Source organism: Mus caroli, unplaced genomic scaffold (genome assembly GCF_978045245.1).
Source record: "Mus caroli unplaced genomic scaffold, Mus_caroli_1 scaffold_2, whole genome shotgun sequence".
Classification (NCBI taxonomy): Eukaryota; Metazoa; Chordata; class Mammalia; order Rodentia; family Muridae; genus Mus; species Mus caroli.
In genome coordinates this window covers 29444208-29464602 of record NW_028227257.1, presented here as the reverse complement: position 1 = coordinate 29464602, position 20395 = coordinate 29444208, and the positions used below count along the sequence as shown (strand labels likewise).

The following is a 20395-nucleotide window of genomic DNA, read 5'->3' as shown; positions in this document are numbered from 1 at the left end:
ACTAGGGGAAGACTGGCTTCCAGGCAGCTAGGAAGAGGATATAAAGGCAACACACACAGTGACACACCTATTCAAAGTAGGTCACACCTCCAAATAGTGTCACTCCCTGGCCCAAGCATATTCAAAACATCACAATGTATATTATTATTGGGTTTCTGAAAGTCACAGTTAGCATGTAGAGGTCAGAGGACAATTTGTAGAAATTACTTCTTTCCTTCCATTAAGTGGATCGCAGAGATTGAACTCAGATCACTGGGCATGGTGGCAGGTGACTGTGCCTGCTCAACCTTCGATCAAATCATCTAATTAAATGTATATACAATTTTTATTGTTCCCATACTTTAGCAATCACATCAGAATATATAAAAACTTCCATTCTCTAGTTGTACTTTTAAAATTTGCGATACACATTTTATAAACAAATAAAATTCGATCACTTTATTTAAATTTGACATGTTATTCCTAATTGTAAAAGACCCACTAATTGTAAGGTAAAATATGCCCATTTCTATATTACCATCTTGTATGTGATTAGAACACATTCAGAGAAGTTATTCAAATGCCAACTGTGAATGTTAAACATAATACTGGAATTCTAAAACAGTTATGTGACTTTTACAAATGATTTCTATTCCATATTACTTGACTTCCAGGTATTTACATGCTTATCAATAGGATATATGCCATTTTTATGCAAATGCATTTGTACAGATAGAAAGTAAGTAAATTTCTGATTGAAATGAAATAGGAGTTATCAGTTTCTGTGAATTGCATGACTCTTTAAGTCAACTATAAGTTATTTTAAACAGATGAAGGAAACACTGCTGATGTAATGGCATGTACTAAGAGGCACAAAGAAATTCTTTGGTGGGCATAAAGGAAGGAGAAAGGAAATTTAAGAAAGGTTAGCTTAGCAGCAGGATGGTGTCAATTTCAGTACCTAGACGGCCAGACATGGAGGCTAGGATATATTTGGCATGTCAATGAAGGTACAGTTCTCAGAACTGAGAAGTATTGGATACCACAGTGTTCACAAAAATACTAAAAAAACACATAGATACAATTCTAAAAATCTTCAATACTGAAATACAAGAACAACAGAATATATGCAAGCTCTCATAAAGACAGGACATACACATGTAAGTATTGCAGCTCTGAAGGGAACAATTTCCCCTTTACAAGTTCTGCTCAACTGCAAGGAAAGGTTCCCCAATACAACTGAAACATCTCTGCTCTGCATGAGGATGGTTTCCCAGAGAAAGTGTTACAGCTCTGTTGTGGCAAGGGGAAAGTTCCAGAGAAACTGTTACAGCTCTGCTCCTGCCTGGGAAGGTTTACCCAGTGAAGGTATTAACAGCTCTGCTCTGTTACAGATCTACTCCTGAAAGTATTGTGGTGTCTCAGTCAAGATTTCTATTCCTGCACAGAACATCTTGACTGAGAAGGAAGTTGGGGAAGAAAGGGTTTATTCAGCTTATACTTCCATGTTGCTTTTCTTCTTTTCTTTTTTCCTTTTTTGTTTTTTTTTTTTTTGGTTTTTTTTGGTTTTTTTTTTTTTTTTTTTTTTTTTTTTTTGAGACAGGGTTTCTCTGTGTAGCCCTGGCTGTCCTGGAACTCACTTTGTAGACCAGGCTGGAGTTGAACTCAGAAATTCGCCTGCCAATCGCTTCTCGGCCTTTTGGCTAAGATCAAGTGTAGAAATTCACCTGCCTCTGCCTCCCAAGTGCTGGGATCAAAGGCGTGGACCACCACACCCAGCTCCATGTTGCTTTTCATCACCAAAGGAAGTCAGGACTAGAACTAAGCAGATCAGGAAGCAAGAGCTGATGCAGCGGCTATGGCGTGGTGTTACTTATTGGCCTGCTTCCTCTGGCTTTCTCAGCTTGCTTTCTTATAGAACCCAATATTACCAGCCCAGAGATGGTACCACCCACAAGGGGCCCTCACCTTTTCATCACTAATTAAGAAAGTGCCCCACAGATGGATCTCATGGAGCCACTTCCCCAACTGAAGCTCCTTTCTCTGTGATAACTCCAGCTTGTGTCAAATTGACACAAAAAATCAGCCAGTACAAGTGATCCCTCATCAACTGGACACACAAACACATCACTATTAAGCCTCAAACTTTACTTTCTTATTCATCCCCAAGATATAAATAACTTTAAAAGTCCTACAGTCTTTACATATTAAAAGAACAATCCCTTAAAAATATCCAATATCTTTTAAAATTCAGAGTCTTAAAAATTCCAAGTCTCTTAACTGTGGGCTCCACTGAAATACCTTCTTCCTTCAAGAGGAAAAAATATCAGGGCACAGTCACAATAAAAAATAAAATCAAACTCCAACCATCCAATGTCTGAGATCCACTCACAATCTTCTAGGCTCCTCCAAGGGCTTGGGTCACTTCTCCTGTTCTGACCTTTGGAGCACACACCTTGTCTTTTAGGTTCCAGCTGCCTGTAGTCCAAAGCTGCTGCTATTCTTGGTGGTCATCTCGTGGTATTGGCATCTCCAAAACACTGTTGTCTTCAGCTGCAACTAGGCTTTACCAAAAGCCTCTAATAGGAGCTCTTCACGGTTCCAAGATTCAACTCCTTTGCATGACCCCTTCAGTTCTGGGCCATCAATTGCAACCGAGGCTGCACCTTCACCAATGGCCTTCCATGGCCTCACAGTGCTGAGTCTCAGCTGCTCTTCACGACCCCTTCAAAACCTATTACCACCTGAGTGATTCTTACACATTACCATGTCCAGCTGCAGCAGTAGGTAGAAGAACCTTGGCTATATCTGGAACACAGCCTCTTTGTGCTCTCTGAAATCACTTTCCAGAAGTTTTTACCTCAATGATGCTGGTCTCTTCCTAATCACCACTAATTTCTTAGCTGAAGCTAACCAGCATCAGTAGTCCCAGTAATGCAAAGTTTTCAATTTAGTAGTTCTGGTATCTTGTTTATCACAGCTGATTCTTCAGCCCAGGGTAACCAGAACCACAGAATCTTTTCAATCAAAATAGCAACAATCCATAAGAGATTTTAATCTTCCCTCAGTAATTTCACAAGCCAGGTCTTCATCTTCTGCACTGTTCTCAACATTATCTTCCAAGCTCCTACAGAACATCCCACAGAGTTCTGCGGGTTTATTCAGCTTACACTTCCATGATGCTGTTCATCTCCAAAGGAAGTCAGGAGTAGAACTAAGCAGGTCAGGAAGCAGGAGCTGATGCAGAGGCTGTGGAGGGATGTTACTTATTGGCTTGCTTCACCTGGCTTGCTTGGCTTGCTCTTATAGAACCCAAGACTAGTAGAACTAGGGATAGCACCACCCACAATGGGCCATCCCCACTTGATCACTACTTGATGAAATGCCTTACAGCTGGATCTCATGGAGGCATTTCCTCATCTGAGGCTCCTTTCTTTGTGATAACTCCAGCTTGTGTCCAATTGACACACAAAACCAGGCAGTACACCTGGCAACAGACAACCAAGAAATGCCTCAAAGTCACATCACACAACAAACCTAACACAAGAGATATATTGGGAGGGACAAACCCAGGAAGATGGCTGCCTGACCAGAAGCAGAAGAGAACTGGGCAGAACCAGATGTAGAAGATCCAGGCTTTAAAGTATGTGCCTACTTTCAACCACTTGAGGATATGCAATAAACCTGGAAGGTATAATAAGAGCAGAGCTCAGCACAGGTGTGTATATTTACTTTATTTTGCTGTTGCTGTGAGCAAACAGCTAGCAAGAAACAAAGAAATCGGACATGCCTGTCATCCTAAGAGCAGGCAGTGAGGAGAAGATCAGACATTCAAGGTCACCCCTAACTACAGTACAAACCAAAAGTAAATGAAGACAGGAAAGAAAAAAAAAGGAAGGAAGAAAAAGAAAGAAAGAAACAAAGAAAGAAAGAGAGAGAGGGAGGGAGGGAGGGGGAGAGAGAGAGAGAGAGAGAGAGAGAGAGAGAGGAAGGAAGAAAGAAAGAAGGAAGAAGAGAGAATGTAAGTAAAAGATGGCAACAGGTAATGATGGAGGAAATATAGAAAAGATGAAAAGAGGAAGGAAACAAAGGATAAATGTTAAAATGTTTAAAAGTTAGCAATGATTATTGATGATGTGCTTGCTTTAACTTTAGTTCCTTTATTTTTCCTTTTAATTCAGCCAGGGACCTAATCCCATGTATGGCAAAACCCAAGATTGTGGTGTGCCTTCCCTTAACTCTCTAGAACTCCCCTCAGTTAGCTGTTTCAACATTCCCTGAGACTCTGTTCCACCCCCTTTGCCTGCATTTCTTGTAGACAGGATTTTAGGGTTGAACCTTTTGAGGGTGGGTTGGTGTCTCTATTGCTCCTCTGGGGTTCCTGCCTGGCTACAGGAGATGGCCTCCCCAGGTTCCATACCCCCAATTTCATGACTCACATCTAGGGTAACCTTCACTGATTCTTGGGTGCCTCCCTTATCCCAGTGTTTTTTTCTTTACCTGGAGATTTCCCCTTCCTTCTCTCCCATAAGTCACAGATTTCCATTCATATTTGTGGCCATCTAGCCATCTCTCCTGTTCTCTCCACACCTGAAGCCGCCATTCCGTCCCATCTCCCTCCCTCCATCTGCTGCTTATGACTATTTTGGTTGAGCCATCTCCCTCCCTCCATCTGCTGCTTATGACTATTTTGGTTAACCTCTTTTATAAGCTGCTTTAGACATAGTGTTTTTCTACAGAAACATAAAAAGCACTTTTGTAAATATATTTGCAAGACATATAACAACCTTCAATATCTACTCAAAATCTTTCAAAATAAAAAGCATTATACCTGGATGAGCTATTTCATATCATTGTTCAAGAATATGATTATAAGTGCAAACAAAATAAACAAGGATTATTGTGTTTGCAAGTGTAGACAAAAGAAAGAGGTACCTCACATCATAATGTTTGAATGGGTTGTTGGCCCTTGTCACTTTTTTTTTTTGTCTAATCTTGTGAAACTGAATGTTAGTGTGACAGCTATACATATCACAAATCCATTATAGTTATAGACTTTCTCTCCAGGAGAAATACTTTCATGATGATGAAGATGGCAGAAATGTTCAAATATTTGACCATATTAAATATATTCAAGTTTTGCCCCAGTATGAATTATTTCATGATGACTAAGGCTTGTGAAATGTGAAAAGGCTTGATCTGATGTAGTGTACATTCATAGTTTCGCTCCAGTATGGATTTCTTACGTAAAGATGAAGATAATAGAAATGTACAAAGGCTTCACCATATTAAATATACTCACAGAGTTTCTCTACAATAATGTTTCTTTAGTACTCTGAAGATGTCTGACATGCCAAGGCTATATCACATTGATTACAGTCACAGGGTTTCTCTCCTGTATGTGTTGTGTTCTTTTATGATATTGCAGACCACTTTGACAATTGAAGGGTTTACCACACTGCTTACATTCATAGGGTTTCTCTCCAGTATGTGTTCTTTTATGTACTTGGAGATTACTGTGATTTGCAAAGGCTTTGCCACATTGCTTGCATCCATAGGGTTTCTGTCCAGTATGTATTCTTTTATGTTTTAGGAGAAGAGTGTTTCGAGCAAAGGCTTTATCACATTGGTCACATTGAAAGGGTTTCTCTCCAGTATGTGTCCTTTTATGTATTTGAAGATAACTGTGAAGTACAAAGGCTTTACCACATTCACTACATTCATATGGCTTCTCACCAGTGTGTGTTTTTTTATGATTCAGGAGACTAGTTTGACATGCAAATGCCTTATCACACTGATTACATTCATAGGGTTTCTCTCCAGTATGTGTTCGTTTATGCTTTTGCAGACCACTTTGAAACCCAAAGGATTTACCACACTGCTTACATTCATAGGGTTTCTCTCCAGTGTGCGTTTTTTTATGCACTTGGAGATTACTATTACTTGCAAAGGCTTTGCCACATTGCTCACATTCATAGGGTTTCTCTCCAGTATGTGTCCTTTTATGTGTTAGGAGATGACTGTTTTGTGCAAATGCCTTATCACACTGGTCACATTCAAAGGGTTTCTCTCCAGTATGTGTTCTTTTATGTATCTGAAGATAACTTTGAACTACAAAGGTTTTGCCACATTCATTACAGCCATAGAGTTTATCTCCAGAATGTGTTCTTTTATGATACAGGAGACTAGTTTGACATGCAAAGGCTTTATCACATTGATTACATTCATAAGGTTTCTCTCCAGTATGTGTTCTTTTATGTCGTACAAAATGGTTGCTTTGTGCAAAGAATTTACCACATTGATTACATTTATAGGGTTTCTCTACAGTATGAATTCTTTGATGCCTTCGAAGATGACAGCGAAGAGTAAAGGCTTTATCACACTGGTTACATTCATAGGACTTCTCTCCAGTATGTGTTCTTTTATGCTGTTGCAGATCACTTTGACATGCAAAGGCTTTACCACATCGCTTACATTCATAGGATTTCTCTCCATGATGTGTTTTTTTATGCTGTTGGAGACCACTCTGACATGCAAAGGATTTACCACATTGCTTACATTCATAGGGTTTCTCTCCAGTATGTGTTCTTTTATGTAATTGGAGACTGCTGTTTTGTGAAAAGGCTTTACCGCATTGGTTACATTCATAGGGTTTCTCCCCAGTATGAATTCTTTCATGCCTTTCAAGATGACTGTGATGTATAAAGGTTTTATCACAGAATATACATTCATAAGGTTTCTCTCCAGTATGCGTTCTTTGATATACTTGGAGATTAGTATAACATGCAAAGTCTTTTCCACTTTGCTTACATTTAACAGTATGCATCCTTTCATGCTGTTGAAGATGACTGTGTTGTGCAAAGTCAGTACCACAGTGATTATATTCATAAGGTTTCTCACCTGTATGAACTCTTTTATACCTTTGAAGAGAATTGTGACATACAAAGGCTTTACCACATTGGTTGTACTTATAAGATTTGTCTCCACCATGTGTTCTCTTATGTATTTGGAGACTACTGTGATATGCAAAGGCCTCAAGATATTGAATAATTTCATAGGGTTTCTCAACAGTATGAATTTGTTGATGCCCTTGAGGATGGCTCTGATATGCAAAGACTTTACCACATTGAGTAAATTCAGAGGGCTTCTCTTCAATATGACTTTTTTCATGCCTGCAAAGATAATTGGTACATGTGAAATCTTCTCACATTCATTACACATGAGTCTTTTTATCTGTGTGAATTAATTTTAAAATTTGGTCAAATTATAAAGAGCAATCTGATATTAAGGTATTATAAGTATTTTACATTCATGGTGTTCACCTTCAGGCTGGGCTGCTATGCATCTTTGAAGATGCATGTCATGTAAGATCATTGACTAAATGGCTCACATTTACAGCATCGTTTTTCTGCAAGAGGCTTGTTAAATATTTGAAGAGAATGGAAGAACCCAGAACTTTATCACACGTATTGTATTCATTAATTTTGCTATATTGTGAGTCATAATACATTTGCAAAGTGATCCTAGGCAAACAGAAGTATTTCCACATTTAGTACTCATAGCAGATATTCTGCAGTGTGAGATTGTACATGGCCCCAATAAAGTTTGAAATTGAATTATTTGTAAACTTGTAGCACATTCAAAGAGGCTACTCCAAGTGGGGACTACTATGTATCTTCTAATTGCTGTTCTGGTTGAGACAGAGGTTCATTGCTACTTTCAATATTTCTATATTAATATGGCTGGTATCCATTGTGACATATGATAGTAATATGAAAAGAAGAACAGTAAGTGAAGAGATTCCACATTGCATTCAAATAATTTGCCCTTTTATCCTTATATACATGTGGTATAGGGATTAAGGTTTTTTACACATCCTTGACTCTAATAAGCTGTCCCTATCACTAAACTTAGCTACATTATTACAAGTATGTGAGTGATTTCAGCTTTACTGTGGACTATTTTCCTCTTAGAAGGTTTTGGACATAGGCTAATCACCTAATCAATGTGTGTACCCTTTGCAATATCTGAGTGGTAGTCGGTTGAACAGATTGGCAGTTCTACAGCATAAGCTCTACTGGGCTGTGGTCCTAATGGTGAGATCTGTTAAGGCATTGTTTCTTTGTCTTTGCATGTAGAGGAATGCTGCCCAAGCACAAATTAGATACCAGGCATTGGTGTACATGGTTTTGGGAGAATTTAGTGATCATCCATAACTTAAAGCAGTGCTTTTTTTCCCCCACCCTGTTACTTTTCTTTAAAATTTGCAGGACACCTTAAAATGTGTTCCGAGACATTCTTAAGAGTTTCCACATGCAGATTACCTTCCACGTCTTCTAGAACTTCGAAAATGTTCTTCAGTATTATGGTCTTCCCAACTGTAGCCTAAATATAATGCCAGAGAACGTATGTTATATTATTGGAAATTAGGCAAAATGTAAATTACTATCTGCAGTGAACCTTAGAACCATGCTTGATTTATTCACCTTGGTCTTCCTCATTCTCAACAGAAATTACAAGAGGAAACACCAATAAAAAAACAAAAACCACTTCTCCCTATATTTTAAAAAGTGAAAAAAATTCACTCTTACCTATAGCAGCAAGATTCCTGTAGGTCTCCAGCATCACATCTCTGTAGAGATTCTTCTGAGAAGAATCCAGCAAAGCCCACTCTTCCCGAGTGAAGTTCACATATACATCATCATAGGTCACAACACCCTGAAATATTCCATACATGTGTACATGAGAAAGCATAATATGGACAATACTGTAAATGTATACTTCATTGAGAATATGTTCATATAATTCTGGTGCTTCCTCCAATTATTTCCTGAAACAAATGTCCTTATGTAATTCCAAATTAATTTTATAAGGAAACTCAGTAACAAACAAAGTTCATCTGTGTCATTTTTGCACCCCTTTGATAGGATAAAGAGTTGCAAGAGAAATGGCAGCTAACAGCCAATAAAGACATACAAAAAAACAGATCAACAGTACTGACTACACATCAGATAAATTGTATGATCAATTGCTAACTACAAAAATGATGAGGATGCTGGTGTATTCTCTCATGCTACCCCAACACTCAGGAGGTAGACACAAGTGTATCTCATTGACGTGGATTCCAGCCCGGTCTAAGCAATGCGTTTTAGGACAGCATGAGGTACATATTAAGACACTGATTGCCCTGAAAACAAATCAATCAATCAATCAAACAAAGAGAAAAGTAGAAAGACCTCAGAGTTCTTTACTGGAGTTCATACAAATAATTGTACATTCATTCCGTTGTGTATTCACATTCCAGAAACCTGAAGTGTGCAAGTTTAAACAGTAATATTAATAAAATCTTAATAAAAGGGAATGCATGTTTAAACAGTTATAAATGGACAGATAAAAATATCAGCAGTATAAATGTTGACCATGAATTAGCAACATAGGCAAGGAGAGGTGCTCACTAGATGTATTGCCAGTTTTGCAAAAAATTGAGGCTAATTGCCAGTATTTCCATGGAGGCCCATAACTATCCATTATACCAAGTTCAGGAGTTCTGAGGCCACATTCTAAGTACTTTGAGAATGAGGCCATAACATATGATGTACATATTCATGCATACATGGAAAATACTCATATTTATTTAAAAATTTGAAAACAAACAAAACAGCTAGTAATAATGCCAATACTTGCTATCGAATGGAATACCCATGTAGATTTAGTGTCATAAATACAAGACATCCTGATAAATTTAATACATTGTCTGCCAAATTTTAAAATTCCAGATGTGGATGAAAGTCATAACTACAGCATATGCTTTCATGTACAAAAACTTACATTCTAGGCTCATAAGCTCATAATACAGAGACAAACCTAGCTAGTCATTTTGGCCCACATCTGTTCCCATCACTATGGAGTCAGAGTTATATGGATTATCAAATTCATAATTCCTACTTTCAAGGCAACCAGCGCTACACAGAGATACTTTGTCTTCGATATGAAAAACAGACAAAAATACATAGTAAAAAATACAAAAAAAAATCATTCTAGCAAAGTAGCATAGCATTGAATAACAATTACTTCTACAGCATCTTTGTGACTTATGGATAGAGTCTTTAATGGTCAGGACATGATGGCAGAAGAATGAAGCTAACTGATGAGTTTCAATGACAACAGAGTGGACACAAAGAAAAGGAAAAGGTATGAGTGAGTGTATAGATACTCAAATAACATCCCCATTTTGTAATTGAAAGGCTACTCTACAAATCCTTCCCTAAGGTCCTCAAAAAAGCCACAGAGGAGAGACTAGAAATCAAAGTCATCATACTATGTAGGAGCTTTTATGAGTCAATCAACTACACTGTAATTCTGGTCACTATAGGCTCATCGTCATCATTTCATGAAAATATATGCCTTCCGGTTGGTGCCAGCACCAGGCCACCTTGGGCCTGAACTTGGCGGACAGTCCCATGGTCCCCAGAGGACTCTCCACTCCTCAGCCACCCTAGCACACCCAGGATCACTGGGAAGTAGAACACAACATCTGTTCCAACAGAACGATGCCTGGGGCCAGTTGGAACACAGATGCAGGAACCCGCCTGAGCAATGGCTCAGGTTCCTTCAGGTCAGCGCTGGTCTACCTTGGTTTCAAACTCAGTGGACAGACCCATGGTCTTCAAAGGAGACACCACTTCCAGGCGATCTAACACAGCCAGGATCTTAGGATCCCAGGATCCCAGGAGCTTGGTCACACAAGGATCTAAGGGTCTCAGAGGAAGCTTGAGTGCCAAGAACTCTGACACACCTAGAATCTCAGCATCACAAGATCCCAGGATCCCATGATCACAAAGACAGCTGAACTCTTAGAAGTTCTGACTCAACTGGGATTACAGGAAGGACAGGCTCCAATCAGATATATCGAGGGTAGGGAGCACTTGAGATAATCAGATGGCTGGAGGCAAGGATAAGAACAGAAACACCAGATACCAAGGTTACTTGGCATTATCAGAATCCAACTCTCCCACCGAAGCAAGTCCTGGATATACCATCACAAAAGAAAAGCAAGATATGAATCTAAAGTCACTTCCCATGATGATGATGGAGGACTATAAGGACATAAATAACTCCCTTAAAGAAATACAGGAGAACATATCCAAACAGGTGAAAGAATTGAACAAAACCATCCAGGATCAAAAAATGGAAGTAGAAACAATAAAAAAAAATCACTAAGGGAGAAAACTCTGGAAAAAGAAAACCTAGAAAAGAAGTCAGGAGCCATAGATGCAAACATAACAAACAGAATACAAGAGATAGAAGGGAGAATCTCAGGTGCAGAAGATACCATAGAAAACATTGACACAACAATCAAAGAAAATGAGAAATACAAAAAGCTCCTAACCCAAAACATCCAGGAAATCCAGGACACAATGAGAAGACCAAATAGGTTAGAGACGAAAGATTTACAATTTAAAGGGCCAGTAAATATCTTCAACAAAATCATGGAAGAAAACTTCACCAACCTAAAGAAAGAGATGCTCATGAAGATACAAGAAGCCTACAGAATACCAAATAGATTGGACCAGAAAAAAAAATTCATCCTGTCACATAATAATCAAAACACCAAATGCACTAAACAAAGAAAGAATAGTAAAAGCAGTAAGGGAAAAAGGTCAAGTAACATATAAAGACAGACCTATCAGAATTACACCTGACTTCTTGCCAGAGACTATGAAAGCCAAAAGATACTGGGCAGATTTCATACAGACCCTAAGACAGCACAAATGCCAGCCCAGGCTACTATACCCAGCAAAACTCTCAATTACCATAGATGGAGAAGCCAAGGTGTCCAATGACAAAAACAAATTACACAACATCTTTCCACAAATCCACCCATTCAAAGGATAATAAAGGGAAAACTCCAACACAAGAAGAGAAACTATGCTCTAGAAAAAGCAAGAAAATAATCTTTCAACAAACCTAAAAGAAGATAACCACATTGTACTGACTGATTTTGTGAGTCAACTTGACACAGGCTGGAGTTATCACAAAGAAAGGAGCTTCAGTTGGGGAAGTGGCTCCATGAGATCCAGCTGTGGGGCATGTTCTCAATTAGTGATCAAGGGGAAAGGCCCCTTGTGTGTGGGACTATCTCTGGGCTGGTAGTCTTGGGTTCTATAAGAGAGCAGGCTGAGCAAGCCAGGGGAAGCAAGCCAGTAAAGAACATCCCTCCATGGCCTCTGCATCAGCTCCTGCTTCCTGACCTGTTTGACTTTCAGTCCTGACTTCCTTTGGTGATGAACAGCAGTATGGAAGTGTAAGCTGAATAAACCCTTTCCTCCCCAACTTGCTTCCTGGTCATGATGTTTGTGCAGGAGTAGAAACCCTGACTAAGACACACATGAATAAAATTTCAACTCTAATGACAAAAATAACAGGAAGCAACAATGACTTTTCCTTAGTATCTCTTAATATCAAAGGACTCAACTTCCCAACAAAAAAAACATAGAGTAACAGACTGGTTACATAAACAGGACCGAACATTTTGCTGCATAAAGGACACCCAACTCAGTGACAAGGACAGGCACTATCAGAGTAAAAGGCTGGAAAACAATTTTCCAAGCAAATGGTCCCAAGAAACAAGCTGGAATAGCCACACTAATTTCGAATAAAATCAACTTTAAACCTAAAGTTATCAAAAAAAAAAAAATAAGGAGGGACACTTCATACTCTTCAAAGGTAAAATTTACCAAGATGAACTCACAATTCTGAATATCTATGCTCCAAATGCAAGGGCATCCATCCACATTCATTAAAGAAACTTTATTAAAGCTAAAAACACAAATTGCACCGCACACAATAATAATGGGAGACTTCAACACCCCACTCATCAATGGATAGATCTTGGAAACAGAAACTAAACAGAGACACAGTGAAACTAACAGAAGTTATGAACAAATGGATTTAACTGATAGCTACAGAACATTTTATCCTAAAACAAAAGGATATACCTTTTTCTCAGCACCTCAGGGTACCTTCTTCAAAATTGACCATAAGCTGGGCGTGGTGGCGCACGTCTTTAATTCCAGCACTTGGGAGGCAGAGGCAGGCGGATTTCTGAGTTCAAGGCCAGCCTGGTCTACAAAGTGAGTTCCAGGACAGCCAGGGCTATACAGAGAAACCCTGTCTCGAAAAACCAAAAAAAAAAAAAAAACAAAAACAAAATTGACCATATAAAAGGTCACAAAAAAGGCCTTAACAGATACAGAAATATTGAAATAATCTCATGCATCCTATCAGATCACCACGTACTAAGGCTGATCTTCAATAACAACATAAATAATAGAAAGCCCACATACATGTGGAAGCTGAACAACACTCTACTCAATGATAACTTGGTCAAAGTAGTAATAAGAAAGAAGTTTAAAGACTTTTAGAGTTTAATGAAAATGAAGCCACAACACACCCAAACTTAATGGACACAAAGAAAGCTTTCCTAAGAGGAAAACTCATTGTTCTAAGTGCCTCCAAAAAGAATCTGGAGAGAGCAAATACTAGCAGCTTGACAGCACACCTAAAAGCTTTAGAACAAAAGGAAGCAAATTCACCCAAGAGGAGCAGATGGCAGGAAATAATCAAACTCAAGGATGAAATCAACCAAGTGGAAACAAGAAGAACTATTCAAAGAATCAACCAAACAAGGTGCTGGTTCTTTGAGAAAATCAACAAGATAGACAAACCCTTAGCCAGACTATCTAGAGGGCACAGAGAGAGTCTCCTAATTAACAAAATCAGAAATTAAAAAGGATACATAACAACAGAATCTGAGGAAATCCAAAATATCATCAGATCCTAATACAAAAGCCTAAACTCAAAACAACTGGAAAACCTGAATGATAAGGACAAATTTCTAGACAGATACCAGGTACCAAAGTTAAATCAGGATCAGATTAATGAGCTAAGCAGTTCCATATGCCTTAAAGAAATAGAAGCAGTCATTAATAGTCTCCCAACCAAAAAAGGCCAGGACCAGATGGGCTTAGGGGAGGGTTCTATATGACCTTCAGAGAAGACCTAATTCCAATAATTCTCAAACTGTTTCACAAAATAGAAACAGAAGGTACTGTACCCAATTCATTCTAGGAAGCCACAATTACTCTGATACCTAAATCACATAAAGACCCAAAAAAGGAAGAGAACTTCAGACCAATTTCCCTCATGAATATCATACAAAAATACTCAATAAAAATCCTTCCAAAACGAATCCAAGAACACATCAAAATGATCATCCATCATGATCAAGTAGGCTTCATCCCAGGAATGCAGGGATAGATCCATCAGCATAATCTACTATATAAATAAACTCAAAGAAAAAAACTACATGATCATCTCGTTCGTTAGATGCGAAGAAAGCATTTGACAAAATTCAACACCCATTCATGATAAAAAGTCTTGAAAAGATCAGGAGTTCAAGGCCCATACCTAAACATAATAAAAACAATGTTGAGCATACAAGTAGCCAGCATCAATCTAAATGTAGAGAAACTTAAAACAATCCCACTAAAATCAGCGATTAGATGAGGATGAGTTTTATTAGGTATTTTCTTCATTTACATTTCCAACGCTATCCCAAAAGTCCCCTACTCCCCTACCCACCCACTCCCACTTCTTGGCCCTGGTGTTCCCCTGTACTGAGGCATATAAAGTTTGCATGACCAATGGGCCTCTCTTTCCACTGATGGCCAGCTAGGCCATCTTCTGATACATATGCAGCTAGAGACACGAGATCCAGGGCGTACTGGTTAGTTCATATTGTTGTTCCACCACTAGGGTTGCAGACCCTAGAACACAACTTCTGCCAGGAGGCAGTGACCTTTCTATACACAAAGGATAAACAGGCTGAGAAAAAAATTAGGGAAACAACACCCTTCTCAATAGTCACAAATAATATAAAATACCTTGGTGTGACTCTAACTAAGGAAGTAAAAGATCTGTATGTTAAGAACTTCAAGTCTCTGAAGAAAGAAATTGAAGAAGATCTCAGAAGATGGAAAGATCTCCCATGCTCATGGATTGGTAGGATTAATATAGTAAAAATGGCTATCCTGCCGAAAGCAGTCTACAGATTTAATGCAATCCCCATCAAAATTCCAACTCAATTCTTCACAGTTAGAAAGGGCAATTTGCAAATTCATCTGGAATAACAAAAAAAGTAGGATAGCAAAGACTATTCTCAACAATAAAAGAACCTCTGGGGGAATCACCATCCCTGACCTCAAGCTGTACCATGGAGCAGTTGTGATAAAAACTGCATGGTACTGGTACAGGGACAGACAGGTAGATCAATGGAATAGAATTAAAGACCCAGAAATGAATCCACATACCTATGGTCATTTGATCTATGACAAAGGAGCTAAAACCATCCAGTGGAAAAAAGACAGCATTTTCAAAAAATGGTGCTGGCTCAACTGGTGGTTAGCATGTAGAAAAATGCACATTGATCCACTCTTATCTCCTTGTACAAAACTCAAATCTAAGTGGATCAAGGAACTCCACATAAAACCAGAGACACTGAAACATATAGAGGACAAAGTGGGGAAGAGCCTTGAAGATATGGGCACAGGGGAAAAATTCCTGAATAGAATAGCAATGGCTGTGCTATAAGATCAAGAATGGACAAATAGGGCCTCATTAAATTGCAAAGCTTCTATAAGGCAAAGGACACTGTCAATAACACAATACAGCAACCAACAGATTGGGAAAAGATCTTTACCAATCCTAAATCCAATAGGGGGCTAATATCCACTATATATAAAGAACTCAAGAAGTTGGATTCCACAAAACCAAATGACCCATTAAAAAATGGGGTACAGAGGTAAACAAAGAATTCTTGACTGAGGAATTCTGAATGGTTCAGAAGAACCTAAAAAATGTTCAACATCCTTACTTATCAGGAAAATGCATATCAAAACAACCCTGAGATTCCAGCTCACACCTGTCAGAATGGCTAAGATCAAAAACTCAGGTGACAGCAGATGCTGGTAAGGATGTGAAGAAAGAGAAACACTCCTCCATTGTTGGTGGGATTGCAAGCTGGTACAACCACTCTGGAAATCAGTTTAGCCGTTCCTCAGAAAGTTGGACATAGTTCTATCGAAGATCTAGCTATACTACTCCTGAGCACATACCCAGAGGATGCTCCAACTTGTAACAAGGACACATGCTCCACTATGTTCATGGCAGCCTTATTTATAATAGCCAGAAGCTGGAAAGAACCCAGATGTCCCTCAACAGAGGAATGGATATAGAAAATGTGGTACATTTACACAATGGAGTACTACTCAGCTATTAGAAACAATGAATTCATGAAATTCTTAGATCTGTGTACAGCTTTCTATGCCTTTGCCATCTCAGTCCTTATGTCTTCCACATTCCTCCAAAAGAAAACATTCACAGGTTTTGTCCAGAATCAAAATCAGTTTTTACGTATCATTTTTTTGTTGTTGTTGTTCTAACTTGCTACTCAGGAAATGAACAGTTTTTCTTGGTGCTTCTTTCAGATCATAGTCTATCATTTTGAGAGTTTAAGATAGAAATTTTAAGTATAAAATACAGGCCAAAATATGGGCATACACTGTTTCCTGGCTTGCTCTCTTGTTTGGTCACTGTCTCATGCTCAGCTAATTAGCTCTCTTACCCTGCTGAGACTCCCTTGCCTAGGGAGATTGCCACCCTCTGTGGAAGTGGCTTCAATCATCAGTCATCAATCGACACAACCTCTCACAGACATACTAACCAGCCACTCTGAAGGGGCACACCCTGAACTGAGGTTCTCTCAGATGAATAGATGCTCTAAAATGTTGAGAACTGAAGATGATTATGACACATAGATGATAATATATGAGAAAGTTTTAATAAACCTTAACTAATGTCTTTCCCACACCAATCATTTTATTAAACCCCAAACACTGATGATTATTACAACTGGAAAACATAGATATGTCAATAAATGCATAGAGGTGAATCTTTAGGATCAAGAAGGGAAAACTAAAATTGATTTTTCACAGAAAGTCCCCAAACCAACAAACTCATGACACAATAGATTAAATTTTCAGAAGACAGAATAGGCGGCAACACTAATTAAAGTACAGACAAACCAATAAATATAGACAGCCCCTCAAACAAGAAATATGGGATTACAGTCAAAATCAAAGAAATCACTGGCCAGCACTCACCCTGTAGGCCATGGTAGTTTCCTTTGCAAATAACAGAAAATGGATTAGGGGGCTATTCCAGTTAGAGAGATATGCTTAAAGCATACAAATGTTTCAACATTGGAGAAAACTAAAAAGTACTAAAAAATACTACTAAAAAGTATCACCCTTTTCATGATAAGGAAAAGATGTCTGTTAGGATCACTTAGAAGTCATTTTGTTTCCTATGATTAATGACTGCATACAAATATGCACCAGTGGGAGGAAATGCAAACTTTTAAAAACCAAATGCAAGAAAGAAGATCTTTCAAAAACAGTGCATGGTTTGTACTATACCCCAAACAGTTTCTTTGGTAGTAACTGCTTTATAAGTTATAAGCACATTTGAAAACATACTCTCTTCCCATTTTAATATGTGTTTGTGTGTGAGACTGAATGACTTCCACGGATGTAGAGGTGACACACTGGGGAAGAGGGTGTCAGATATCCTCATCTAGAGGAGCAGGAGCCTCTGAACTTGGGTTTGAATGTTTGTATATGAACTCACATCAACCCTATAAAGAATAGCTGCTCACTGACCTGCCCAGCCCACTTAGTACTTGTTATCCAATAAGCAAACAGATTTTCAATGATGAACAATATGAAAACCCTAAGTACAGAAGTAAATAAATGAACCCTGAGAACCTGGTGCCTCAGTATTAAGATGTTGGTTGCTGGACCAGGTAGGATGCCGCCAGACCTTCTCCACTTTCAGTTACCTAAGTCCAAATACTCCATATTGTCCCTAGTGTAGCAGCTTGTCTCCTCTTTCCATGCCTCCTGTAGATACAACAGACCATTCCCATCTTCCCTTCTCTTCATGCCCCATCTCTGTATCTGATACTGCAACTATGGGCAGACACCCCCTGCTCAACCACAAGCCATCCCTGTCAGAAGACTAGGTAGTCTGTCCAAAGACCTACCCTAGTGTCTGTTACCTCAGACCAAATTGTCACAGTTGACCTTAGCACTGGGACACAATTCTCAGGGGGAAGTTTCCTCTCCCTGTGCCCATGCTTCCTGTAAACACCACAGACCATCCATAACTGTCCTTTCCCCTCCTCAGCTATGTCCCAGCCCAAACTTGGACACACACCTCTTCTCAACCACGTGCCACTCTTGCCCGAAAACCAGGCAGGCTGTCCAGAGAACTAACACATTACCTAGTAGCCTAGATGCAGTTTTCTGTTTCTGCTACTACTGGTCTAGAACATAAGAGGCACTTGACCTCTCTTCTGTCAAGTGTCCTATTGATTCCTAAAGTCATTTTTCCCCTTTATTCCTCTTCCCCCAACTTCCAAAACCAGCAAACACTGACCCTGAAAACACCCCAAAATAGATCAGTAAATAAGGCAACCATCATCCAACAAACTGTCTAAAAATCCAGAGAACAAACAGAAATTCAAAAGCAAAATGCCACCCTAAGAAGGCAAACCCAGGCTTGAAAGATGGCTCAGCTGTTAAAGGCTAAGCTCACAGCCCAAAATATAAGAGAAGACAAACCAAGAAACCAGCACCTAGACCTATAATCACATCAAACCTAGATGCCCAGACACCAGCTTAAGAACATAATCAATAACTGCCAGGAAAATATGTCACCAAGGAACAAAACTACCCCCCCACAGCAAGTCCTGCAAATTCCAATATAGGTGAAAGCACAAGGAAAAGACCGTAAAACCAACTATGCGAAGATGATAGAAGTCCTTAAAGAGGAAATGGATAAATCTCTTTAAATGGAAAACACAACCAAACAACGGGAAAAGAAAAACGAATTTCATATATAAAGGGAAGAAAAATCAAGTAAAAAAGTGAAGAAAACATAACTGTTCATAACCTAAAAATTGAAATAGAAAAATTAAGAAAGCACAAACTGAGGGACCCTAGCAAGGAATCTTTTGGACTGCAACGAGGAACTATAGAGGCAAGGTTCACCCACAGAATAGAGATTAAAGACAGACTCTCAGGCATTGAAGGTACAATATAAGAAATAAATACACAGGATAGAGAGAGTTCCATCTAAAAATTCATAACAATTTATAACATGAACATTGATTCCAGAGCTATGCCATGAGAAAACTCAGAATTTGTAACAGGATTATAAACAGTACACACACTGGCACAATGTGACATCTATTCTTACAACAAAGATATAATAATCAAGAATGTATATAAGATTTGTGAAAAATGATGGAATGTGGGGAAAAAAACAAAAATATAAGCTTAAAAATATATTCACGGGCTGGTGAGATGGCTCAGTGGGTAAGAGCACCCGACTGCTCTTCCAAAGGTCCAGAGTTCAAATCCCAGCAACCACATGGTGGCTCACAACCATCCGCAACGAGATCTGGCGCCCTCTTCTGGAATGTCTGAAGACAGCTACAGTGTACTTACATATAATAAATAAATCTTTAAAAATATATATATATATTCACGTTATTACCAAAATACCTAAGGAAACTACACCAGCAATAATTTGAACTCGACCTATGTTACCTGTGATTGTATGTATATACAAATGAAATAAACACAGACATCATGAGTCCTGTACATATAACTCAAAGTGTTCCCTAAACTGCTGTATTTTGACCTTCCAGCTATTATTGATCTGTCTCCATGCTCTAGAGCTTTCTCTGTTAATGGAGGTGATCAGAAAGGTGGGCTATGAGTGTGCAGCCCCTCATGACCCCTTGTGTTTTCATGCAGACCCAGCCTTACTGAAGCCCACACAAAACAATGTTGAAGAATAACTAAGTGTTTGCTTCATGCCACATGGATTATGTCACAGGATGTGCAGTCTGTCCAATCCCACCTACCCAACAGCATGCACCCCTGAGAAAGCTCTGCATCTCAGAAACTCCTTTTGTACCCTGCAACTGAATTTCCATGAATCGTGCCATTGTGACTGGACATAGTGGAAAAGAAAAAGGATTCTTATCATACATTACGGAAGGATGAAATCTATCAATTTCTAAACTTCTTATAAAATTTGTCACAGAACACTGAGTGTGGAATGCAAGGGTCAGTACTTATGGAAACCAGCCCTCCAGTTCCCTAGGCTGTCTCCCTACAGTATGCACAGCAAACAACTGCCTTTGTGTACAAACTGGACAGTGATATTATAAGCACCCCAGCTTTACACTGCCAGTTCTCTTAAGCCTCCCCCTCCCAGGAAATCC

General features: G+C 38.9%; 1 protein-coding gene across 1 annotated transcript; it reads right to left on the bottom strand.

Moving 5' to 3' along the window:
* Positions 1–34: 34 nt before the first annotated feature.
* On the bottom strand, positions 35–8733 carry LOC110288038 (uncharacterized). The gene is made up of 3 exons (XM_021154494.3): positions 8571–8733; positions 8304–8364; positions 35–7151 (listed from the first exon to the last, which is right to left on the bottom strand). Exons 1-3 carry the CDS (start codon positions 8731–8733, stop codon positions 5339–5341), a joined length of 2037 nt encoding a protein of 678 aa, XP_021010153.2. The 3' UTR covers positions 35–5338.
* Between the last annotated feature and the right edge of the window lie 11662 nt (positions 8734–20395).